Here is a 26837-nt window from a genome sequence, read left to right on the forward strand (position 1 = left end):
GAAAATAAGAAATTTTCAGGCAAAACTACATATTATTGGAAAAAAATAATTTTGTTTTAATTCCCTGCCCAATTCAAATAAGTTCTGTGAAAAAACTGTGGGGTCAAAATGGTCACAACACCCATAAATGAATTCCTTGAGGGGTGTAGTATCCAAAATGGGGTCACTTCTGGTGGGTTTACATTGCTTTGATACCTCTGGGGCTCTGCAAATGCGACATGGCACCTGAAAACCAATCCAGCAAAATCTGGACTCCAACAAACACATAGCGCTCTTTTCCTTCTGAGCCCTCCCATGGGTCCAAACGGCAGTTTATCACCACAAATGGGGTATTGCTGCACTCAGGACAAATTGGGCAACAAAATGGGGTATTTTGTTCCCTGTGAAAATAGGAAATTTTGATCACAAATTACATCTAATTGGAAAAAAATGTCATTTTTTTAATTTCACAGCCCAATTAAAATAGGTGCTGTGAAAAAACTGTGTGGTCAAAATGATAACAACAACCATAAATGAATTCCTTGAAGGGTGTAGTTTCGAAAATTGGGTCACTATTGGGGGATTCCTCCTGTTTTGGCACCTCAACACCTCTTCAAACCTGGCATGCTGCCTAAAATATATTCTAATAAAAAAAGAGGCCTCAAAATGCACTAGCTGCTTCTTTGCTTCTGGGGCTTGTGTTTTAGTCCACGAGCGCACTAGAGCTACATGTGGGACATTTCTAAAAACTGCAGAATCTGGACAATACATATTTAGTAGTGTTTCCCTGGTAAAACCTTCTGTGTTACACAAAAAAAATTGAATAAAATTGAAATTCAGCAAGAAAAATGAAATTTGCAAATTTCACCTCCACTTTGCTTTAATTTCTGTGAAATGCCTGAAGGGTTAAAAAACTTTCTAAATGCTGTTTTGAATACGTTGAGGGGTCTAGTTTTTAAAATGGGGTGTTTTATCGGGGTTTCTAATACATAGGCCCCTCAAAGCCACTTCAGAACTGAACGGGTACCTTAAAAAAAAGGCTTTTGAAATTTTCTTTAAAAAAAAAGAGAAATTCCAAGCCTTGTAACGTCCAAGAAAAAGAAAATAATGTTCAAAAAACGATGCCAATCTAAAGTAGACATATGGGAAATGTGAACTAGTAACTATTTTGGGTGGTATAACCATCTGTTTTACAAGCAGATGCATTTAAATTCTGAAAAATGCTATTTTTTCCAAATTTTCTCAAAATTTAGCAATTTTTCACCAATAAACACTGAATATATCGAGCAAATTTTACCACGAACATGAAGCCCAAAATGTCACGAGACAAAAATCTCAGAATCGCTTGGATAGGTTTAAGCATTCCGACGTTATTACCACATAAAATGAAATATGTCAGATTTCAAAAATGGGCTCTGAGCCTTAAGGCCCAAACTAGGCTGCGTCCTCAAGGGGTTAAAAACTAGTGAAGCAAACATGATCTCTAGTTTCTTCCCATCTATGGGATGTTACCAGTCTCAAGAAGCTCAAGAGCACTCCTAGTGGTTAAATCTTTCTCTACACACAGTTTATTTGTTTCCACTTCCTTCTAATTGAGGTAATCTCTTAACAATCACACTGATACGTTGATGTATCAGAATGTCAATAAATGAACAGTATTGTTTGGTTGATACATACAAACAATATGTCAATGTGTCTTTCAGTAGTTCACTGCATATTTACCCTTTTACAGCTAAGGACATCTGTAATACAACATGGGTTTAGCCCTTTTTACATATTTTTTTTAAAACATTGTTTTTTATTAGTTTATCAAAGAAACCACAGATTACAAATAATACAAGTGGTACAGAATTTCCTTGCAAGGAAGTACCTATGTAATGCAGATCAACAGTTGAGAAGTGACCTGTGGAGGGGGGAAGGGAAGACAGAAGGAAAAAATCAATCAGGAAGGGTGGGGGAAACCAGTATACACACCAAGTATACATTGATTAGTACAACGTTGTAGTACCTTTAACAATACCTCTCCCATGAATCACCATCTCCTGTGAACTATATTGCTCAGGAAGGGAACCTGTCTATCCACGATCGCCATTGGGATTTGAAGTGCTCCATTTTGTTAAGACGAAGTGCAAAGAGCCTCTCATACCCACAATGAGATGAAACACTGTCAATCACTTCCCGCATAGAGGGAGCTACATTAGTTTTCCAACGTTTAGCCAATAAAAGTTTTACCGAGAGACATATGTGGGACCACGATAACTCTTTGGGGTGGCACAACAGAATCTATGTCCAAGGAGAGAAGGGCTAAGGCTGCACTGAGTTCCATCTGGGTACCCACTAATGTGGACATTAAATCAAACACCGCTTTTCCACAGTGGAGCAATAACTGGGCATTCCCAAAAAATATGAAATAATGACCCCACCTTCTCGCATCCTCTCCAACACAAGGGGCTAGAGGTCGGGTATATCCTGGACAATTTGAATGGAGTATAGTACCATCTTAAAAGTATTTTGTGGAAAACTTCCAGGAGATTCGAGTTCATAGTGGACCTCAACGTCCACTTAATCGCTTTTTCCCATGCCTCAATACCATATGTGGACCCCAAATCCTCTTCCCACTTTGCCATTTGTGGGGTTTTGGAGGCTGCCACGTCTCCCAGAATTATATCATATAAAGCTTGAGTTAACTTAGATTCCCCCGTGACGGTCTTGAAGATCAAGTCATATAGCCCAGATGGGATCTGTACCTGCGCATGCGATCTAGATGGAAGGAGATGTCTAGCCTGTCTGTATTTAAAAAGATCTGTCTGTGAGATTCCAAATTCCGCACATAGCTCTGAGAAAGGTTTTATAGTATCATTACTAAACAAATCGGGTAGTGTCGCAATCCCCCGGGCGTCCCAGTTCTCCAGTTTTAGGTTAGGAACCAGAAGTTCCAGGGTATCCACCGGTAGAGGGATCGTGCGGGTAGGAGCGGCGGGAGGTATTGCTTTTAGGGCTGCTTTCCATGCCTGGATAGAAACTGTCACCGTAGGAAATCGCGGAATCAAGCTTTTAGGGAACTTCGCCTGAGCTAACAGTAGCGAGGAGAGAGGGATATCTCCAATCAGATGGCGTTCAATCGTAGGCCAACTAGAGCCTGTGAATGGAAGACACCAGTGTCTCAATTGACGTACCACTATAGCTGCATGATACGCTTCAAGGTTCGGGACCCCCATGCCCCCCCTCCGTCTATGCACATAGAGATGTTGCCGAGCCACCCGCGGTTTCCCCTTGTTCCAAATAAATCCCATCAACTGATCTTGTAGCTTACGAAGAAGGGGTCTAGGCATAGGGACCATAACTGTTCTAAAAATATATAGTATCTTGGGCAGAATTAACATTTTATATAGGACCATGCGCCCCATCCAAGACGGTTCTGTGTCTGACAAACGCTGTAGTTCACCCTGCAATTTATCATATAAAGGAAGAAGATTAATATGTGCCAGTTTAGAGGTATTGGAACATAATTTAATACCTAGATAAGGGATCGACCCGTCTTCCCAACCATACGAGAATTCTTTCTGAATGTCCTGGCGCAATCTTGTGGAGATTGATAAGCCCAATATCTGAGACTTGGACACATTAATTTTATAATACGAGACCCTACTGAACCATTCCAGAATTTCCGATACTCTTCTAAGAGATGTCAATGGGTCTGTGAGGGTCAAAATTACGTCATCAGTGAATAAGCCTATTTTATGCTGTCTATGCCCTACTGAAATCCCTCGCACCCCCAAGTCCATTTGGATCATTTCCGCCATTGGTTCCATAACCATAGTGAACAGTAAGGGCGAGAGAGGGCATCCCTGTCTGGTGCCATTGGTGATACTAAATGGTCTGGACATCATCCCGTTAGCCAAGACGATAGCCGAGGGTGAGGAATATAGAGCTCCTATCGCTGTGAGAATGGAACCAGAGAAACCAAACCTTCGCATGGTTGCAAAGGCAAAGTCCCAATGAATCCTATCGAACGCCTTCTCCGCATCCAGTGTGAGGAGAAGAGAAGGCGTCCGGCTAATCTCTGCCTTGAAGATCAGGTTGATAATGCGTCTGGTACCATCTGGGGCTTGTCGGCCTTTCGTAAACCCCACCTGGTCATTATGTATTATGGTAGGGAGTATGGTCAAAAGGCGTTGGGCCAGTATCTTTGCATAAAGTTTGGTGTCGCAGTTCAGCAAGGAGATGGGCCTAAAATTAGCTGGCAGCGTAGGAGATTTCCCCTGCTTAGGGATGGTTACTATGGTCGCTTGCAGCATTTCCAAGCTGCCCTTGGCCATTGCAGCAGTAAAAATTCGCGCCAAGTAAGGGGCTAAGACCTTTTCATTTAGTTTATAATATTCGGAGGAGAACCCATCCGGTCCCGGGGACTTATGTTGCTTACCCATCCGAATTACTCTGGTCACCTCTTCTGTCAGAATAGGGGCATTAAGTTGGTCCAGCTGTAGAGGGGTTATCTTGGGCAGCTGTAACTTGTCCAAAAACCCATCTATGGTCTCTGAAGTAGGGTGAGACGTGGCAGGGTCTTCTTTTAAATTATAAAGCTTAGAGTAAAACAAACTAAATCTGTCTGCAATGTCTTGAGGGTTCGAAATCTTAGGATCCCCACCTTCCGCAACTAAGAATGGAATCCTGCTCTTTTGTTGTTTCAGTTTAACCCTTGTCGCCATATATTTGCCCGCCTTGTTATGTGAGGTGTAGTAGGTCATACGGAGCGAGGTTAAATGTTTATCAAAGTCCGCTATAAGTAGCCTCCTAAGCTCCTGTCTAAGTTTGGTCAGCGCATCATTTAGTGTGTCCGAAGGGGAGGATTTTTGTTGGGTCTCCAGAGCTTTGATCTGTTCCAGGACCTTGTCCGTATTAACCCGTTTCTGTTTATAATAGTGCGAGCTCTGCTGGATCAGGAGTCCTCGCATAACTGCCTTATGAGCATTCCACAGGATAAAGGGGTCAACCTCTGGGGAGTCATTGAGATCAAAATATTCCTGTAATTGAGAGGAAATATGCCCTTTATATTTAGTAAGGGCCATCAGGAAGGTGTTGTTGTGCCAATTTCTAAAGGGACGAGACCAGGGAGCCAACGCTATCTGCATGGAAATAGGAGCGTGGTCTGACCACGTGATCTCCCCTATCTCTGCCTTATGTACTGCTTGAAGCAACCATTTATCCACTAGGAATACATCGATCCGATAGAAAGTGTGATGGCAGGAAGAGTAGAAAGTGAATTCCTTGGACAATACATTATGGCATCTAAACACATCATAAAGGTCTTCTTTCTGAGCCCACGGTGAGAGTGTAGGGAGAGACCTCTTGCTCCTGCTGGTGGTGTCCATAACTCTATCTGGAACAACATTAAAATCCCCACAAAGGATGAGTTGACCCTTTTGGATCTTGCGAATTTTCCGCATGGTTTTGTTCAGAAAGCGGATCTGTGAAGCATTAGGAGCATAGATATTGACTAACGTTATCAGAGAGTCATTGATAGAACACACCAGAGCAAGAAATCTCCCCCCCCACATCAATCAAAGAATCCACCAGCTTGAAATCCAAAGTATCTCTGAATGCAATCAAAACCCCTGCTTTTTTCCTATCAGAATTAGCCATAAAAACATGAGGGAAATTCGGACTAACAAAAGAAGGGCACTGCTCCTTCTGGAAATGTGTCTCCTGTAAACACAGAATATCTGCTCTAGAACTTCGGGCTTCTTTCCAGGCGGAGGATCTTTTAAATGGACTATTCAAGCCCTTTACATTCAATGAAACTATTTTAACCGCCATTATCAAAATTTCTAATGAGCGTTATACCATATGCAATCTGCATTAACCCCGACTTATCACCATCTGTAGGCGTACCGGAGAATATACACTTGGTGTAACATGTATGGGAGGAAAACAGGGAACAGTTGAACCACAAAATTAACCACATGTGTCAGGGATATAACAGTCCCTGAAGAAATATGAAAACAACAGGATCTAGAAGATCTCAACGATCCTGTAAAGATATCTGGGGACGAAAGTTCGACCTGAAGAGACTCAACCTCATAATCTCAAGCACAAAGTACCTTCAGCGAGAGTCAGCCTGACCCCGCCAATCCGGAGAAATTCTGGACGGACCTCTAGGTGAGGGTTTCACAGGTAGGTCGGACATTGGGACCCCCCATTCCTTCAGCAATTGAATACCATCCGCAGGCTTATGAAGAACATGCGTACGATCCTCCCTCCGGACCAAAAGCTTCGTAGGGAACCCCCACTTAAACGGTATCTTGTTGTTCCGTAGCGAGAGGGTAACAGGCAGGAAATTCCTTCTAGCTTGAAGTGTGACTTGTGAGAGATCCGCATAAAGATGTACCCCTTCATATGGGTCTGGGAGTTTCTGGGCTTTTCGCGCTGCAAACATTAAGGCTTCCTTGACATGGAAAAAATGTATGCGAGAAAGTACATCTCTTGGTACTTCTGATGGTAAAGCTTTAGGTTTAGGCAAACGGTGTGCCCGGTCTATGATCAGATCCTGAGGCGAAGAATGTGGTAGGAGAGATTTAATCAGCTTTTGCAAGAACAATGGGAGGTCAGCCGGAGACACGGATTCAGGAATGCCCCGAAATTTAACGTTGTTCCTCCTGTTCCTATCCTCCATATCCGCCATCTTAGATTTCATACTTTCCATCTCTTCTTCTAAAGTATAGTGTGCATCCACTAGATCATTATGTGCCTGAGTGAAGTCCCCCATTTTCCTTTCCACATGATCCACTCTGGAGCCTAACTCCTCTATGTTAGTGTGTAGTGTAGCAGTAATCTTTGCTAAATCCTTTTGCAGGGACCCCCTGAGGGCCATCACTAGGCCTTTAATAAAAGATTCCGATGCTGCCTGGTCTGTAGTGGGGAGGCTAGAAATCGGGTCACCCTCCGCAAGTAAAATATCCTCTTGCAAGGAAATGACAGATGAGAGCTGGTCCCTTTGGGAAACCTGGTTATCAGGGGGGAGATCGTCCTCCTCTTGGTGCTGTCTCCCAGCCGCCATGTGCACGTGGCGTCCCGCCGGTGTCAGTGGGGAGCTAGGGGAAAAGAGCAGCTGGTTGTCCCTGCGTCTCGGGCCGGCCACCATCGGGCATTCCAGGGAGTGTGCAGACTCACCGGGAGAATCCGAGGGCGACGCCAGTCCCGATCCTCTGTCACACGTCTCTCCAGAGAAGCTGCAGCCGGCGCCATCTTGGGAGTCCTCCTTCCTCGTGCTGCGGGTGGAAAAGAAGTCCGTTAGCCGCTTCGGGCCGGACTTATTCCCCCTCTTCCGTGTCATCATCGTTGCCAGCGGACTAGGCGTCGAAGAACAGTCGAACCCTGGCCTCGGGTAAGCTTTAATAGTCAGTCGCTTGAGGTTTTAAGACAGAGCTCACTCAGATGCGTCGGTCTCGGTCTGCATCCAAGCCACGCCCCCTTTTTACATTTTTGATGTATACATATAAAACCTGAATTATAAAATAAAAAACTCATATTCTATCCTCATACTGTACCTACATGTTTTCTGAAAGAATTTCACCCAGCACTACACAAACATGGGCACCGTCACGCAACCTTGCATCATTACGTTTGGAAAAAATGCATAGAAAATCATGTTTGTGGTTAAAAGTCTGACCGGCAGACCTAACTAATAACTTTTGATTTGACTGAAAGATTTTGACGTTGTGAGCGTGAGATCAATTTCAGAAGTCTGCTGCAGGGGAATATAATTTTTATTTTATTTTTCATATTACTAACTTTATTTTTTTGTTTTGCAGGTTCCGCTGGACCATTTGGACTACGTTGTAGATTTGTTGGACTACTTCGATGTTTTTTTTTTTTTTTTTATAAAATGGTTAACGAGGGTTTTGTATTTCAATAAAAAAATATTTTCTTATGTCTCTGTGTTTCTTTATATTCTATTAGCGCCTTAGTTATGGCAGTTGTTTGTATGACGATGTCCATTACTAAGACGGGGCTTAGTGTTAGCCAGTAAAAAGGTTAGCACTAACCCCCCCCCCCTTTATTACCCCAATACCCACCGCCACCAGGGGTATCGGGAAGAGCCAGGTACGATCCAGTACCCGACCATGTAGTGACAGTCGGGAACTGGGGTGGATGGTTATGAAAAGGGGGAGACCCCACGTCATATTGTCAATTATTTATTAATATATATATATATATATATATATATATATATATATATATATATATATATATATATATATATATATTTACTTTTTAAACGACGTGTGGTCCCCCCTTATTTTCATATCCAGCCAGATACAATAAATCAGCAGCAGCCGCCTAGCATTACCAGTGTGGGAAGGCAACCTGTTTTTGGCTCTTCCCAGCCTTGTGATACCAGCCTGCGGCCACCCCAGGGCCCGACCGTCACTGCAGATCTCCGCTGCTCCTTTATTCCTTGCTCCTACTGTGAATCGTCGTTATGCTTGTAGCAGGGGTTCACAGTATTACAGCCTTCTCCCATTCACTTGAATGGGAGAAGGCTGCAATACTGTCAAGCCCTGTTACAAGCATAGCGGTGATTCACAGTAGAAGCAGGGAATGAAGGGGAAGCAGCGGTGTACGAGTGTTGCTGTTCCTTCAGAGCAGCTGATCGTGGGGGTGCCGGGAATTGGACCCCACATATCAGATATTGATGGCCTATCCTGAGGATAGGCCATCAATTTCTTATGAATGGAGAGTTCAATGTGACCAGGATACCAAAGGTCACATTGAACGTAGGTCACTGAAATCTCATCCACACCGCTGCTACTGTATTACACGGTTCAGTATGTGTGTAGTTGACCCCAGGGGAGATACTGGAACATTTCTTCATGTTATCACCCCTCTTACCAATCGGAGGGGATATAAAGTATGTTCTCACATTTAGGGGAGGGGGTCTTTATTCCTACTACAGGGGTGAGAAGATCTTACATCTAATCACTCCCTGCACCTCATCAGACTATTTATCGACTCCGTAACTCGAATCTGGATCACAGAGATTTTGATCTATTCAGTTCTGGTGATTATGTGAAGATACATGCATGTAGACATAGGTATAAGTGACATGTATGAACTCTACACAGCCTGAGCTTTTATTTTTAGGAGGTGTTGTGCATCTCAGACTCTGCTCGGATCAGACTTTTAGGCACAAACATGAATTTTCATGCATTTGTTACAAAATGTTACGCTATGATGCAAAATGTGTATGGTGTGAGGATATAATGTGATGTAGTTTATAATTTATGTTTTATTTGTGAATAGCAAATGTGTAAAAATTGTACTGCCAGCAAAAGTGTTAAGGGGTTTTGCCAAATGATTGTGATCCCATCTGTCGGGATTTTCCTTCTATTAATCATTAATCTATTATTACTATTATTACATAGTAGCTCATTAATTTGAAAGGACCTTATATAACACTGCATTTGCAGCAGCCGCTGCAGGGCAATTGTTTAGCCACCACTGCCGGATTACCATAAGGGTGGTTTAAGCGGCTGCCCAGGGCCCGAGGATCCCGGTGATACCATGGCCTTCTAAAAATTTGATGTACATTGCAGTTTTAACATGGTTTATGCAGTGAATCGCGGAAAAAGCCACATCAAAACTGCCATGTGCAGGACCTGCAAAAGACCTCCACAGATAAGTTCACATGACTATGTGTGTGCAGGTCTTGTTAGTTCCGGTTCACACGTCACCTGTGAGTCAATGAATGTCATTGCTTCCTCTTCTGCATATGATCAGTATACCTTTTAATGCCAAGTTTTTAAATTCAATATTCTGTGCCGATGTAATGCCAGGGTAGGGAGACAGACAGGTGAGCCCTAATCTACCCGCCACTCAGTCCCTGCCTACTTGCAACGGCCCGTCCTAGGCGACGGCGTACAACTGGGCGACGTTCCCTACGCTCACTATGTGCACGACAGACAAACAGACAAGGGTACACAGAAGCTAGGGAACGGGGCAATTGCCCACGGCAACACCGTGAGCAACAAGAGTAGTGAACGAGCCGAGTCAAACCAGGAGTGTACGAGGTACCAAACGCAGAACAGGAGAGTAGTGAACGAGCCGAGTCAAAACAGGAGTGTACGAGGTACCAAACGCAGAGCAGGAGAGTAGTCAGTAAGCCAGGGTCTATATGGAGCTTAGGACAAAAGTACAAGCAGCAGCAGAGTCAGGAAACAGACAGAATCACAGGCAAAGGAGGAGCAGGAAGTGAAGGTATAAATAGACAGAGGGCGGGAGCTAGCTCCGTCTGGCCAGGCTGTGATAGGCTCTCCCACTCCTCAGCCTCCCAGCCTGATTGGTAGAAGGAGGGGTCACTCGATCAGACTTAGGAGCAGGTGCAGACTGACTAACCACGGGCGTCGACACAGAAGCTGTGTCTGGCAGATCCTTTACAATACCCCCCCCCATTTATGAGGGGCCACTGGACCCTTTCTAGGTGGACCTGGCTTATTGGGGAACCGAAGATGGAACCTCCTGAGCAATACTGCAGCGTGAACATCCCGGGCGGGTACCCAAGTCCTCTCCTCAGGCCCGTATCCTCTCCAATGGACCAGGTACTGGAGAGAGCCTTGGACCATCCTGCTGTCCACAATCTTGGCCACCTCGAATTCTACCCCTTCAGGGGTGAGAACAGGGGCCGGAGGTTTCCTCGAGGAAGCCAAGGACGGGGAGCAGCGTTTCAGGAGGGAGGCATGAAACACGTTGTGTATTTGAAAAGACGGGGGTAACTCCAGACGGATGGAGACAGTGTTAAGGACTTCAATGACCTTGTACGGCCCTATATACCGGGGAGCAAACTTTTTGGACAGACTTTAAGGCGCAAATTTTTTGAAGACAGCCACACCAGATCCCCGACCACAAACAAGGGGTTAGCAGAACGTCTATCTGCCTGAGTCTTTTGTATGCTCTGGGACGCCTCTAGGTTCTTCTGAACCTGGGCCCAGACTGTGCACAGTTCCCGATGAACGACATCTACCTCAGGATTGTTGGAACCACCAGGTGAAACGGAGGAGAACCGTGGATTAAACCCAAAATTACAGAAAAAGGGGGAGACCCCTTACGAGTTACTGACCCGGTTATTAAGGGAAAATTCAGCGAGGGAAATGAAGGAGACCCAATCATATTGACAGTCAGAGATAAAACACCTTAAATATTGTTCTAGAGACTGATTAGTCCTCTCGGTTTGGTCATTAGTTTAAGGATGGAAGGCCGAGGAGAAGGACAGATCAATCTCCAACTTTTTACAGAAGGCTCTCCAAAACAATGAAACAAATTGTACCCCTCTGTCAGAAACAATATTGACAGGAACCCCATGGAGATGCAGGATGTGTTTGACAAACAAGGTAGCTAACATCTTAGCATTGGGTAGTTTCTTGAGGGGCACAAAGTGGCACATCTTACTGAAGCGGTCTACTACAACCCACACCACCGACTTGCCTTGAGATGGAGGCAGATCGGTGATAAAATCCATGGAGATATGGGTCCAAGGTCTCTGGGGAATGGGCAAGGAACATAGTAAGCCCGCTGGTCGGGACCTGGGAGTCTTGGACCTAGCACAAATTTCACAAGCGGCGACGTAGCCCTTAATGTCTTTAAGCAACCCAGGCCACCAATAGTTTCTGGCAATGACGTTCTTGGTACCCAGGATGCCTGGATGGCCAGATAGTGCAGAGTCATAATTTTCCCTGAGTACCCTTAGCCGGAATTGCAGGGGAACAAACAGCTTGTTCTCAGGAAGGTTCCCGGGAGCTGAACCTTGATGAGCCGCAATTTCGGAGACTAAGTCAGAATCAACAGAGGAAATTATTATACCTGAGGGCAAAACACAAGCAGGATCTTCCTCCGCAGGAGGGCTGTCCATGAAGCTACGCGACAGTGCATCAGCTTTAATATTTTTAGACCCAGCCCTATAGGTGACCAAAAAGTTGAATCTAGTAAAAAATAACGCCCATCGAGCTTGTCTCGGGTTTAGCCTCCGGGCAGATTCTAGGAAAACCAGATTCTTGTGGTCGGTAAGGACCGTAACCTGGTGCCTAGCCCCCTCCAGGAAATGGCGCCACTCTTCAAATGCCAATTTAATGGCTAAGAGTTCGCGGTTGCCAATGTCATAGTTACTCTCAGTGGGTGAGAACTTCCTGGAGAAGTAGGCACAGGGACGGAGATGGGTGAGGAACCTGGTACCCTGGGACAAGACAGCACCCACTCCCACCTCGGAGGCGTCAACCTCCACGATGAATGGTTCCATTTGGTTAGGCTGAATCAGCACTGGGGCCGAGATAAAGCACTTCTTAAGGACCTCAAAAGCCTGGACAGCCTCAGGAGGCCAGTGGAGGAGATCAGCACCTTTGCGAGTGAGATCCGTAAGAGGCTTAGCCATGACCGAGAAGTTAGCAATAAATCTCCTGTAATAATTAGCAAACCCCAGGAAGCACTGTAACGCCTTCAGGGAGGCAGGTTGGACCCATTCAGCCACAGCCTGAACCTTGACAGGGTCCATGCGGAATTCATGAGGAGTGAGGATTTGACCCAAAAATGGTACCTCCTGCACCCCAAACACACATTTTTCGGTTTTAGCAAACAGTTTGTTTTCCCGAAGGGCCTGGAGCACCTTCCTGACATGCTCAATGTGGGAGGACCAGTCCTTGGAAAACACAAGTATGTCATCAAGGTACACTACAAGAAATACCCCCAGGTAGTCTCTTAAGATCTCATTTATGAAATTCTGGAAGACCGCGGGAGCATTACACAACCCAAAGGGCATGACGAGCTATTCGAAATGACCTTCGGGCATGTTAAACGCAGTCTTCCACTCATCCCCCTCTTTGATGCGGAATAGGTTATAAGCCCCCCGTAGATCAAACTTAGAGAACCATTGGGCCCCCTGAACCTGATTGAAGAGATCAGGAATCAAAGGAAGGGGATACTGGTTCCTTACAGTGACCTTATTCAAGTTTCGGTAATCGATGCACGGCCTAAGATCACCATCCTTCTTCCCTATGAAGAAGAAGCCAGCACCTACCGGAGAAGTAGAGGGGCGAATGTAACCCTTGGCCAGGCATTCCTGGATATATTCTCTCATGGCTTCACGTTCGGGACAAGAGAGATTAAATATCCTACCCTTAGGGAGCTTAGCTCCTGGTACCAAATCGATTGCGCAATCGTATTCTCTATGAGGAGGTAACACTTCGGAGGCTTTTTTAGAAAAACCATCAGCGAAGTCCTGAATAAACTCAGGTAGAGTGTTCACCTCCTCAGGGAGAGAAATAAAATTAACAGAAAAACATGACGTCATGCATTCATTACACCATTTGGTAAGATCCCCAGTATTCCAGTTAAACGTGGGATTATGCATCTGCAACCAGGGAAGGCCTAAAACCAAATCGGACCATAAGAGGAGTGGAGTCAATACCCACTACCGGGACAGGTTTAGACAAATCAATCAATGGCATAGCTAGAGACATAGCAAATTCCACAGACATAATATTAGCAGAAGACCCTGAATCCACGAAGGCACTGCAGGTAGCAGACCTACCACCAAAAGAGACCTGAAAGGGATGCAAGATCTTATTAGGTTTCATATTCACGGGAAAGACCTGTGCGCCCAAGTGACCTCCCCGATGGTCACTTAGGCGCGGAAGTTTTCCGGCTGCTTATTCTTAAGCCTAGGACAGTTGTTCACTTGATGACTGTCATCCCCACAGTAGAAGCAGAGACCATTCTTCCTGCGGAACTCTCTACGTTGTTGGGGAGACACGGAGGCCCCGAGTTTCATAGGTTCATCCGAGTTTTCCGTGGAAGAACGAAGCAACGGAACCTCGGGAGCCATCATGGGGGAGCCAGAGGAGGAGGCACAAGAACGTTCAAGCCGTCATTCCCTGAGACGTCTGTCAAGGCGTACCGCTAAAGCCATAACCTGATCTAGAGAGTCAGAAGAGGGATAGCTAACTAACAGGTCCTTCAGGGCGTTCGACAGACCCAGTCTAAACTGGCACCTCAAGGCAGGGTCATTCCACCGAGAAGCTACACACCACTTCCTAAAGTCCGAACAGTACTCCTCAACGGATCTCTTACCCTGACGTAAGGTCACCAGCTGACTCTCGGCAAAGGCAGTCCTGTCAGTCTCGTCATATATGAGCCCGAGAGCAGAAAAAAAAAGTCAACAGAGGAAAGTTCAGGGGCGTCGGGAGCCAAGGAGAAGGCCCATTCTTGGGGCCCGTCCTGGAGCCGGGACGTAATTATACCCACTCGCTGGCTCTCAGAATTTGAGGAGTGGGGCTTTAGATGAAAATAGAGCTTACAACTATCCCGAAAGGAGAAAAAGGTCTTCCGGTCCCCTGAGAAACGGTCAGGCAACTTGAGGTGGGGTTCAAGAGGTGAGGTGGGGGGCACTACCAGGGTAGCATCATGCTGGTTGCCCCTTTGAGCCAGGGCTTGGACCTGTAGGGAGAGGCCCTGCATTTGCTGAGCCAGGGTCTCAAGGGGGTCCATAGTTGTGTCAGTGACCAGGGTAGAAAAGGTATATGGGCCTGTGATTATGTAATGCCGGGGTAGGGAGACAGACAGATGAGCCCTAATCTACCCGCCACTCAGTCCCTGCCTACTTGCAACGGCCCGTCCTAGGCGACGGCGTACAACTGGGCGACGGTCCCTATGCTCACTATGTGCACGACAGACAAACAGACAAGGGTACACAGAAGCTAGGGGAACGGGGCAGTTGCCCACGGCAACACCGTGAGCAAAAAGAGTGGTGAACGAGCCGAGTCAAACCAGGAGTGTACGAGGTACCAAATACAGAACAGGAGAGTAGTGAACGAGCCGAGTCAAACCAGGAGTGTACGAGGTACCAAACGCAGAGCAGGAGAGTAGTCAGTAAGCCAGGGTCTATATGGAGCAGAGGACAAAAATACAAGCAGCAGCAGCAGAGCCAGGAAACAGACAGAATCATAGGCAAAGGAGGAGCAGGAAGTGAAGGTATAAATAGACAGAGGGCGGGAGCTAGCTCTGTCTGGCCAGGCTGTGATAGGCTCTCCCACTCCTCAGCCTCCCAGCCTGATTGGTAGAAGGAGGGGTCACTCGATCAGACTTAGGAGCAGGTGCAGACTGACTAACCACGGGCGTCGACACAGAAGCTGTGTCTGGCAGATCCTTTACAGCCGATTAATTTCTTAATATATCTTTTTTGTGGACAAAGTTGCATTTTTTATTATTTAAAGAGGCTCTGTCACCACATTATAAGTGACCTATCTTCTACATAATCTGATCGGCGCTGTAATGTAAATTACAGCAGTGTTTTTTATTTAGAAAAACGATAATTTTTGACAGAGTTATGACCTATTTTAGCTTTATGCTAATTACTGTCTTAATGCCCAACTGGGCGTGTTTAACTTTTTGACCAAGTGGGCGTTGTGGAGAGAAGTGTATGACGCTGACCAATCAGTGACCAATCAACGTCATACACTTCTCTCCATTCATTTACACAGCACATAGTGATCTTACTAGATCACTATGTGCAGCCACATACACACACATTAACGTTACTCAAGTGTCATGACAATGAATAGGCATCACTACCAGCCAGGACGTAATGTGTATTCACAATCCTGAAACTTACGCTAACGTTTGTGTGATTTACAGCACAGGAAGCGTAGTCTCGCGAGATAACCCTGTAAACTGTCATTTACAGCTAGATTACGCTTGCTGTGCTGTAAATCACACACAAACGTTACTGAAGTGTCAGGATTCTGAATACACATCACGTCCTAGCTGGTAGTGATGCCTATTCATTGTCAGGACACTTGATTAACGTTAATGTGTGTGTATGTGGCTGCATCTAGTGATCTAGTAAGATCACTATGTGCTGTGTAAATGAATGGAGAGAAGTGTATGATGCTGATTGGTCAGCGTCATACACTTCTCTCCACAACGCCCACTTGGTCAAAAAGTAAAACACGCCCAGTTGTCCATTAAGAAAGTCATTAGCATAAAGCTAATATAGGTCATAACTCTGTCAAAAATGATCGTTTTTCTAAATAAAAAAACACTGCTGTAATCTACATTACAACGCCAATCACATTATGTAGAAGATAGGCCACTTATAATGTGGTGACAGAGCCTCTTTAACTCTATGCCTATGCAGGGGATTTGGAGCTCTTTATCAGAAAAATATAGCTCTGACCGCTATAAAGATACTATATTAAGAATTAGGAAGCACATTTTTTTTTACCTATTTAGAATAGAATTACTTTTAGGGTCAGGTCACACGTAGAGTAAATACTGCGAATTTTTAGTTGCAGAAAATCCGCAGCATAATACAGTAGCAGTAAAGTAGATGAGATTTGAACAAATCTCATCCACACGCTGCGTAAATAATTAGCGTAAATAACGCTCAGAAATTGACCTGTGGTGTGGTTTATTGGTCCGCAGCATGTCAATTGTATTTGCGCTGACATTCCAGCCAAAAAACTGCACCACAATTTGGTGCAGGTTTTTGGCCGGAATTCCCTGCGGTGTACAGGACAGTTTTACGCTGCGTATCCGCCCTTTGTGTACATATCCTTAAGGGGGTTTTCCGATTTCAGGAAATAAAGGTTATTCTTTGTATGATGAAAAGGATAATCCTACCCTGTATCCCTGTGAGGTTAATCAAGAGACCTGCCATCACTAACACTAATTTCACTGCATTCCATGCCGTACTATACGTATTTAAAATGAAACGACAGTCTGGCGGACTAGCTAGTAGTTCTGGTCTGTATGTCCTTATACTCCCTCTGCCGATCTTCTCCTACCCCCTCTACTTTTTGTTGCTTTAGACTAAACATCAATTGAAAAGTGGTAACGCATTAGACAGGTGGTAATCAAGATCATTTCATTAGTCGAAAACCTACTACTGAACTGGAGCTCTTGTGGTCACAAACTTACTATCTGCCTCACCCCAGGAACCAGCGCGCAGGAACTATGCAAACTTCGCCATTAGGCCCCATGCACACGACCGTAGATTTTATCCGTAATTACGGACCCATTCACTTCTATGGCCGAAGGACACTTTCTCGTATATTTATGGGAAGGTGTCCGGGCTGTAGAAAGTTTCTGTAAAAAATAGGGCATGTCCTATTTTTTACGTTCCGTGCTCTTATACTTTATAATGCTTCTAGCCTTTTTCCTCCCCCATCTCTTTTCCCTATTTGCTTTTTTAAATAATTGGTTGTAATTTCAATAAACACAATTAAGAAAAAAATGTATGCCATGATAGAGTGACCAATGCCTTAGTGTATGGATTGGGTTCTTGGTGACTTGATTTAGAAGAACAGTTTTATATGGTTGCAGTGCAGGAGTCAGATGTGCAGTAGAAAAAAATCCATGTGACTACATCCTTATGAATATTCTTACCGCCTCTTCCTTATTTTTAAGAAACGCAAGAGCTGCCCCTTTTCTGATGCACTCATCTCTAGCATTGTCCCAGGACAAGTCATCCGTGGAGAAGTAGTAACAGAAAAGACCTATCGGCTTCCATCCAGAGGGACAAGTTCTGCAGATATTCTCTGAGTGTGAGAGAGGTTAAAGAATTATAAATTGTGCAGTAAGGGTGGTTTTACATGGCCATATTTTTTGGCAAGTAATGAGTGCCAATCAACGAAGTTGTGCTGCTAACAAGCAACCATTTTTTTGGGCGCATAAAAGATGCGATCAGACAAGGAAAGGTCATTTGCTCGTTCGTCGGCTGAACGCTGCCCTGTTTACACAGGGCAATGAGCGATCTTATGAGCTCTCGTTCACCCGATCTTTGGCCCTTGTAAAGGGACCTTTACCCACTAAAGAGTAGACAACAAAAAGATTGACTGCTGTTTTTAGAAAAGCAGCAGTATCATTTAAAAAGTGAGGCGTTCCAAAAAACGAAATACATAAATATTGGGATGACTTAAATATTTGCACTTTATATCACTATTATATCACTTATGCTGTGTTTACATCAGCGTTATCTTTCCATTGAGGGATTCCGTCAAATGTTTCCGTCAGGGAACCCCTCAACGGAATGGCAAACGAAAAGCTTAGCTTCCGTTTGCTAATGGTTTCCATTTTGTCACCGTTGTGACAGGGTTCCGTTGGTTTGATGGAATCAATAGCGCAGCCGACTGGGCTATTGATTCCGTCAAAAACAACGGAACCCTGTCACATCGGTGACAAATGGAAACCCTTAGCAAAGTTTCCCTCACCATTGAGATCAATGGTGATGCAAACGGAAGCCAAGGTTTCCGTTTGCTTTTCTGTTGAGGGGTTCCCCCAATGGAAACCTCTGACTGAACCCCTCAACGGAAAGACAACGCTGATGTGAACAGGCCCTTATACCACTGTTACTTTATAGGGTGTGGACAGAACACTCCTGAGTAAATAATTAAAATTATTCTTTATGTATGCCATGCAATATTTTGGTGTGATATTTCTCTAAGGGATACGTTATTTGTGTGTTTTTCTTCCACAGGAACGCCCGGAGCTTACCATTTATAGAGTGACAAATATGTAAGCGGTGTGTAGCATGCTGCTCCTCAGTATAGGGGTGTATTGTCACTTGGAGTGGTGTGCACTATACACCGCGTTCCAAATTATTATGCAAATGTTATTTTTCACTGATTTTCCTAAATAGTCGATGCAAATGACAGTCAGTATAATCTTCAAGCGATCAACCGTTGGAGTATAATGCGAATTTTATTGAACAAATCTCCTAATGATAACAGATTTTTTTTTAGAAGTATAAAACTCAAAATGCACTGCTTCAAATTATTATGCACAACAGAGATCAAAACATTTTAAAGGTTGTAAAGAGAACTAAAATGGTAATTAGTTGAATTTGCAGCATAAGGAGGTCATATTTACAGAAATCAAAAGCTCTTTCAATCAAAAAAAAACTTAAAAGGCCAAGTTACATGTTAACATAGGACCCCTTCTTTGATATCACCTTCACAGTTCCTGCATCCATTGAATTTGTGAGTATTTGGACAGTTTCTGCTTGAATATCTTTGCAGGATGTCAGAATAGCCTCCCAGAGCTTCTGTTTTGATGTGAACTTCCTCCCACCCTCATAGATATTTTGATTGAGGATGCTCCAAAGGTTCTCAATAGGGTTGAGGTCAGGGGAACATGGGGGCCACACCATGAGTTTCTCTCCTTTTATGCCCATAGCAGCCAATGACACAGAGGTATTCTTTGCAGCATGAGATGGTGCATTGTCATGCCTGAAGATAATTTTGCTACGGAAGGCACGGTTCTTCTTTTTGTACCATGGAAGAAAGTGGTCAGTCATAAATTCTACGTACTTTGCAGAGGTCATTTTCACACCGTCAGGGACCCTAAAGGGGCCTACCAGCTCTCTTCCCATGATTCCAGCCCAAAACATGACTCCGCCACCTCCTTGCTGACGTCGCAGCCTTGTTGGGACATAGTGGCCATTCACCAACCATCCACTACTCCATCCATCTGGACCCTCCAGGGTTGCATGGCACTCATCAGTAAACAACACGGTTTGAAAATTAGTCTTCATGTATTTCTGAGCCCACTGCAACCGTTTCTGCTTGTGAGCATTGTTTAGGGGTGGCCGAATAATAGCTTTATGCACACAAACCTCTGGAGGATCCTACACTCCAGAGGCACCAGCGGCTTCAAATATCTGTTTGCTGCTTTGCAATGGCATTTTAGCAGCTGCTCTCCTAATCCTATTAATTTGTCTGGCAGAAACCTTCCTCATTATGCCTTTATCTGAACGAACCCGTCTGTGCTCTGAATCAGCCACAAATCTTTTCACAGTACGATGATCACGCTGAAGTTTTCTTGAAATATGCAATGTTTTCATACCTTGTCCAAGTTATTGCACTATTTCACGCTTTTCGGCAGCAGAGAGATCCTTTTTCTTTCCCATATTGCTTGAAACCTGTGGCCTGCTTAATAATGTGGAACGTCCTTCTTAAGTAGTTTTCCTTTGATTGGGCACACCTGGCAAACTAATTATCACAGGTGTCTGAGATTGATTACAATGATCCAAAGAGCCCTAAGACACAATACCATCCATGAGTTTCATTGAAAAACTAATAATTAAATGTTTATGACACTTAAATCCAATGTGCATAATAATTTGGAACACGATGTACAGACCATTAGGACTTTAAAGTTGCACTGCATCCCGTGTCTCCTGCTCCATTATTTACTGTGCCATTCCTCTGCATGGTGGTTCAAAGCCCAAACCCCCTGCCTTACCCCTGAATCGGTTGCATTGCAACTTCATAATACAGTATACAAACCCATTGTTTCACATGTCAGCCTCAAAGAGGTTATCTATAAGAACGCTGCTATCACTGTGGAAAGCTGCAGGAGAATTGGGGCATCACATTGCGTCCGTTCTAAAGCATGAGCACCCTGAGACCTCCAAATCAGCTAGCTGCAATTCGCATTGGCTCTCTCACTCTGGTTAAAGGGGATCTCCGCTTTGGACAATCAATATTTGATAGAAGAGTCCCTTGACAATAAGCTGATAAGTAAGTGTAACCCTGCTGGGACCCTTGATGATCAGCTGTAATCTGTGGAGAAACCTGGCAGTAATCTGCGGCAGAACCACAGGGGAAATTAAAGGGGTGGTCCCAGAATCAACAATTATCACCTATCCATAGGGTAGGTGATAATTGTCTGATTGCTGGGGGCCCCACCGCTGAGATCCCCACCAATGGCGGAAACGGGGGTCCCGAACTTCCAGGTCAGGAGGAGCTTCAATAGAGCGGCAGTTGAGTGTGCGTACAACTCTCCATTCAATGTCTATAGGACTGACAGAAACAGGCTTTAAATGAAGAGGCAGTGCGCATGCTCGATTCAAAGTCCTCACTGCAGTCGAGTAGTGAGGAGGAATACGGTTCAGGATGCCCTTTCTCGTGATCAGTGTGGGACCCAACGCAGGGGCGTAGCTAGGGGGGCAAGCGGGGCATGTGCCCCGGGCGCAGTTCAGAGGGGGGCGCCAGCGCCACCTCCTCCTGCACTATAATTGTACCTGTGTCGCAAGGACACAGGTACAATTAGAAGCAATGAATGACCGGGCACGTTCCGTGCCCGGCCATTCAGCGCCTTTCCACCAATGAAGCGACTGGTACCTTTTGTACCAGTGACGCTTCCGTCGATGAAAGGCGCTGACTGACTGACAGGGAAAGTCATCCTGCCCAGCCAATCAGCGCCTTTCATAGACGCTGTGTTTAACCCCCTGGAGACCTGCACAGAAGAGAGCAGGTCTCCATGGCTGCCGGACGGCGTGGGAGCGGGAATAAGGTGAGTTTTATTTTTTTTATTTTTTTTTAAATTGTAATAGAAGTGTGGCTGTATCTGCGGGGGGGGGGGGGGACTTTGTCTACACGGGGGACTTTATCTACGGGGGGTGTCTATCTACAGGGGGACTATATCTACAGGGCTGGGCTATATACAGGGGGACTATATCTACAGGGCTGGGCTATATACAGGGGGACTATATCTACAGGGCTGGGCTATATACAGGGGGACTATATCTGCTGGGCTATATACAGGGGGACTATATCTACAGGGGGCTATATACAGGGGGACTATATCTACAGGGGGACTATATCTACAGGGCTGGGCTATATACAGGGGGACTATATCTGCTGGGCTATATACAGGGGGACTATATCTACAGGGGGACTATATCTACAGGGGGGCTATATACAGGGGGACTATATTTACAGGGGGGCTATATACTGGAGTGGGCTGTCTATAGAGCACCATATACAGGGGTGGGCTATATAGTATATAGCCCCCTCTAGATATAGCCCACCCCTGTATATGGTGCTCCATAGATAGCCCACCCCAGTATATAGCCCCCCCTGTAGATATAGTCGCCCTGTATATAGCCCAGCCCTGTAGATATAGCCCAGCCCTGTAGATATAGCCCAGCCCTGTAGATATAGCCCCCTGTAGATATATTCCCCCTGTATATAGCCCACCCCTGTATATAGCCGCCCTATGTATAGCCCACCCCTGTATATAGCCCCCCTATGTATAGCCCACCCCTGTAGATATAGCCCCACTCTGTAGCTATAGCCCCCCTGTGTATAGCCCACCCCTGTAGATATAGCCCCCCTGTGTATATCCCAGCCCTGTGTATAGCCCAGCCCTGTAGATATGGTCCCCCTGTAGATATGGTCCCCCTGTAGGTATGGTCCCCATGTAGATAGCCCACCCCCTGTATATAGTCCCCCTGTAGATATAGTCCCCCTGTAGATATAGCCCACCCCTGTATATAGTCCCCCTGTAGATATAGCCCACCCCTGTATATAGTATCCCACAAATAGCTCCCCCTATAGTGCTCCACAGAAAGCCCACCCCTGTATATAGCCCCCTTGTACATATAGTCCACCCCTGTATATAGTGCTCCACAGATAGCCCACCCTTGTATATAGTATATACAGGGGTGGGCTATATGTGGAGCACTATATACAGGGGTGGACTATCTAGTGTAGCACTATATACAGTGGTGGACTATATGTACAAGGGGGGGGCTATATACAGGGGTGGGCTATCTGTGAAACACTATATACAGGGGTGGACTATATGTGGAGCACTATATACAGGGGTGGGCTATATCTACAGGGGGGCTACATACATGGTTGGGCTATCTGTAGAGCTCTATATACAGGGGTGGGCTATATCTACAGGGCGCTATATACAGGGGTGGGCTATCTGTAGAGCACTATAGGGGGAGTTATTTGTGGGACACTATATACAGGGGTGGTCTATATGGTGGCACTATCTACAGGGGCTCTTTGGCAGGCACTATCTACAGGGGGCTCTATGGCAGGCACTATCTACAGGGGTCACGGTGTGTGTGTGTGACACGGTGTATGGCGCTATTATATTTAGGGGCATATTGTGTGGTATAATGATAACTTTATATTTATTTATAGGTGCAGAAATGTTGGAAAAGTGAGAAGCTGAAGACATGTGAGGGGCAAACTGCAGAAATGGACCGGGAGAAGTCATCATAGAGGTCTGGACCAAATGGAGAAAAAGAACTAGAATCTGAGACGTCACCGGTGAGTCACTCAATGTAAATGTTCACTCTGCCTCTAATCAGTAATGTAGTCACTGTATGATCTCCAGTGGGATGATGGGTGGATGGGTGGATTATGATATGATTTATTTTTTGTGAAACAGCATCTCCCAGCATATCCTTACCATTGTTCGGGCTATGCTGGGAGCTGTAGTTTTACGCCGTACAAACCTATACGGCAGGGGTTGCACTAAATTGAGCTGTATTTGTGCTGGTATTGTATATATGTACTGAGCTTGGTTCTGGTGTTGTGTATAGAACCATATTGCTTGTGAAATGTACAAATAATTTTATGCTCGCGTTACATAAAAAGAAATGACACGTCGATTGGTAGAGAAAACAAACACGGCGAGGGGGAAGGAGATGTCGGGAAAGAGGTTGGGGGGGGGGGGCCAAACTGTATCTTTGCCCCGGGTGCTGGAGAACCTAGCTACGCCTCTGCCCAACGGCGGGGCCCCCCCTGATTAGACAATTATAACCTATCCTGTTTAGCCTGATCATGCGTTTATAGACTTTCTTAGTGAGCCTGTTTTCAGGCATACTGGAATTGCCAATTGCAGCCGAAGCAGCAAAGCGCTCAGGTGAGCCCTACTGACCATTCGTTTTAGCAATCAGGGGGGCACCCTGACCCCCACCAATCAAAAGTTCTGGCATATCAAAATTTGCTGAGGCAACAGTTTTTTTTCCTGCTTATGAAGTGTATGTTTTTGTAACATTTTTCAAATTCATAGACATGCATTCTAGATCACCAGCTTTCTTTTAGTTAGCAGTGTCTTGCTGATGGGAGCGTCTGGGAAAGACTGGAGGCCCCCTAGTGGTGGAGACCGTAAGGCAACTGCCCCTTTTTTTCTCCCAATAATCTGGCCCTGACAATGTGTTTTGCCAGAGTATTGTACAAATACATTTTAGCGTGACTGTTAGGTCTTTTGAGTAATGGCCTTGCTATGTTTTTCTGTACTTTATGTGTTTTTAAATTCCCTTCTGGACTTGTGGTATGTAATGAATAAAATATTTTAGTTATGACCATTTCATATTCTGTCAGGTGTGTACTTTTTTCTAATTTGATTATGGTAGTTAATATTTTAGGTTGCATTGGATCCAACATCTGTATAGAACATGGTCACGTCCACTGTTTATTTAATCCAAATCCTTGTTGTTATCATTGCACACACAGGATATATCATCAATTTGGTCTAAAAGGTTATTTGGAAATTACCATAAAAGTTAGACCCTAGTGGCAAGTACAGTGAAACCTCTTTGAGACAACCACACAAAATTGCATTAAAAAGTGGTCTTCTAAGGGTATGGTCTTCTCAATGATGATGGGCAGTATCCATAGTATATGGTGGAACTGAAAATCAGTGATAGGAAATCTAGTCTGGATAATGGGGTGGTTTTCTCAAGAGCTCGTCATTTGAAGAGGTTTCAATGTGATTGGCTCCAAATGGGGTTGTCTTGTGCGCGACATTTAAGGCCCATTGTCAGAGCCTGGGCCCACCTGAGGATTCTATAGTACCCTTGGGGGCTAGTCTACCCCAAACTGATATATCAAGATTAAATCTTCCGAGGACCCTTATTTTTATATCACTCACCCAAGGTCTTGTTAATAGCTTTGATATCCTGGAGGAAATTTTGTTTGACATTTTCTGTAATAAAGAATAATTATATTTATCGGTTAGAGAAATAGCATAGACTGAACACATCCTGATATAAAAGTGACCACTCTCATGAGAAAAAATTTGACGGGAAAGGAAAATAACGACCGTTTTTCAGAGCCTTTGGTCATAAATTATTTCCTTTCATCCCCAAAAAATATTTTGAAGAACCCACCTAAATCCTTTTTGAAAGCTTTGACATCTTCAAGGACCATCCGTTGCTGATCGTCTGCTGTAGATAAATTCAGACAACTTTAATACAATTGTATTACTTCATTGACGAGTAAACAAGTAAAGATAATGTATAAACTTTGAGGTTTGAAAACTTGTCTCTGGACCAGTGCATAGCATTATACTTCAGACTCAGATGTTTTCTTGTTATCAGATGAAGCTGGATCTTATCCAGTCCTTATCAGGAACATATTTTACATCTTATTACGTGACCTTTTTTGCATATGTTGCAATGGTAAACAAACAATATAGAGTTGTATGGAATATTTTGACTTGAAGTGGTTGTCTCTTAAAAGATAACCCATGTCTATATGCCCTATTAAGGCATATGGATGTCATAGGCGGGGTTACCCCCTCAGTGCTTCCATCTACAGGCCAAAGAGAACAGCCGCTCATCAGGTGACATTAGCCTTGGCACTGGTCGACCCAACACATCATGCATTACATAGACGGCCATTCATTTCAATGGCCGCAATATAATTCTACATTTTCTCTACAGCGGCCGCTGCAGGGGAAATAGCTGGGTAGACATGGCCTTCCCCAGCAATAACATCTGTTCCCTGGGGGTTGAAAATCCAGACCGTGCCGATCACCTGATCACCCAGACAATCAGTAGATGTCTTCATGAGACAACTCCTTTAAATCAGTCAAGGTAAACTGGTCAACAGAGGAAGCCACGCTGCAGATAACCTAGATGAAAAAGTAGAAATCCCTAGGTGCTGAATTTCCACTTTTTCTTGGATATTTCGAGTTAGTGCAAACCAGCAGGTTTTCATGCATCTGTGGATTTGAACTGGGATACTTTTGACTAAATATGTTTTGCGGTGAGCCACTCTCCATTTTTAAACATAAATTTCCGGCTTGGGTACATTTATCTACAATATCACATACTCTCCAACCCCAAGTCATATTCAAAAAGGCACTCTAAGCTCTATGTTCTGGTTTGTGGGATCAGATAAACAAAAATTGGGCCTCTGTCTTTACAAGTGGACAGAAATATTTAATTACCAGCAATTGTTCTTTCACCCAAACAGCAGGATGAAGAAATTTACCATTGACTAAATGGACAGCTAAATTAGCCATTGGGTGCTGGGACTCTGAACATAATAGCACATGTCTAGTTAAAGTGTCGTCTGGTGACCATATGGGAAGTTCCTCCAGAATGTTATGTCTTCTTCTTAATGGTTTGTTTTCTGATTGTCTTCATCCTACTTGTTGCTGTTCCTCCTCCTTACACGTCAACCCTTCTAAACATAATTGTCTTTCCAACAAATTAAACATTTGCAATATACAGTATGTCCAAAAGTAAAAAAAATGCACTCATATTTTTTGTGCTTTAGGTGAAAGAATCAGTAGCGTTCAGGTACTTGATTGGGTCAAATATTAACCTGTTTTTTCCCCTCAAAGTCTATGATATTTTAAAACAGGACCACCAATAGGGCAGTAAATGTGGTACAGTTGCCTGGGGCCCAGGAAAAGGAAAGGCCCAAACTCACCTGTGGGCTGCCACCCATCCTCTGTCCACCAGTCGCTACATGGGAGCTATGATATTTCACTTATAAAATGAAAGAGCCTTATTTAAAGGCTATGTAAACCTTTGAAAGGCAATTTAGATTTTTCTTTAATATAAAGGTCAGTCAGTGTGATTGACAAAGCAGCCGTATCTAGCGCTAAATCCTGTTCCCGTCAGGTCCGCAGGACTGACAGGTTCAGTGAAAGGTCCTGCGTGTCTCTTACATGCAGGATCCACCTGCAATCTATCGCATATAAGTTCATAACAGGTTAAATGTCCATAATAGATTACAGGTGGATCCTAGGACTCGCTGACACTGAACCCGTCA

At 44.6% G+C, this 26837-nt stretch overlaps 1 protein-coding gene across 1 annotated transcript in view; it reads right to left on the reverse strand.

Annotated features, from left to right (window-relative positions):
- LOC142748290 (perlucin-like protein) overlaps positions 1-26837 on the reverse strand; it is a 55304-nt gene that overhangs the window by 24799 nt on the left and 3668 nt on the right. The window contains exons 3-5 of the mRNA XM_075855390.1: positions 24941-24997; positions 24703-24756; positions 17410-17561 (exon numbers count right to left, since the gene is read on the reverse strand). Of these exons, the coding sequence (XP_075711505.1) occupies positions 17410-17561; positions 24703-24756; positions 24941-24997 (263 nt within the window). The remainder of the gene's footprint in view (positions 1-17409; positions 17562-24702; positions 24757-24940; positions 24998-26837) is intronic.

The sequence above is a fragment of the Rhinoderma darwinii genome, chromosome 3 (genome assembly GCF_050947455.1).
Source record: "Rhinoderma darwinii isolate aRhiDar2 chromosome 3, aRhiDar2.hap1, whole genome shotgun sequence".
NCBI classification, from domain to species: domain Eukaryota; kingdom Metazoa; phylum Chordata; class Amphibia; order Anura; family Rhinodermatidae; genus Rhinoderma; species Rhinoderma darwinii.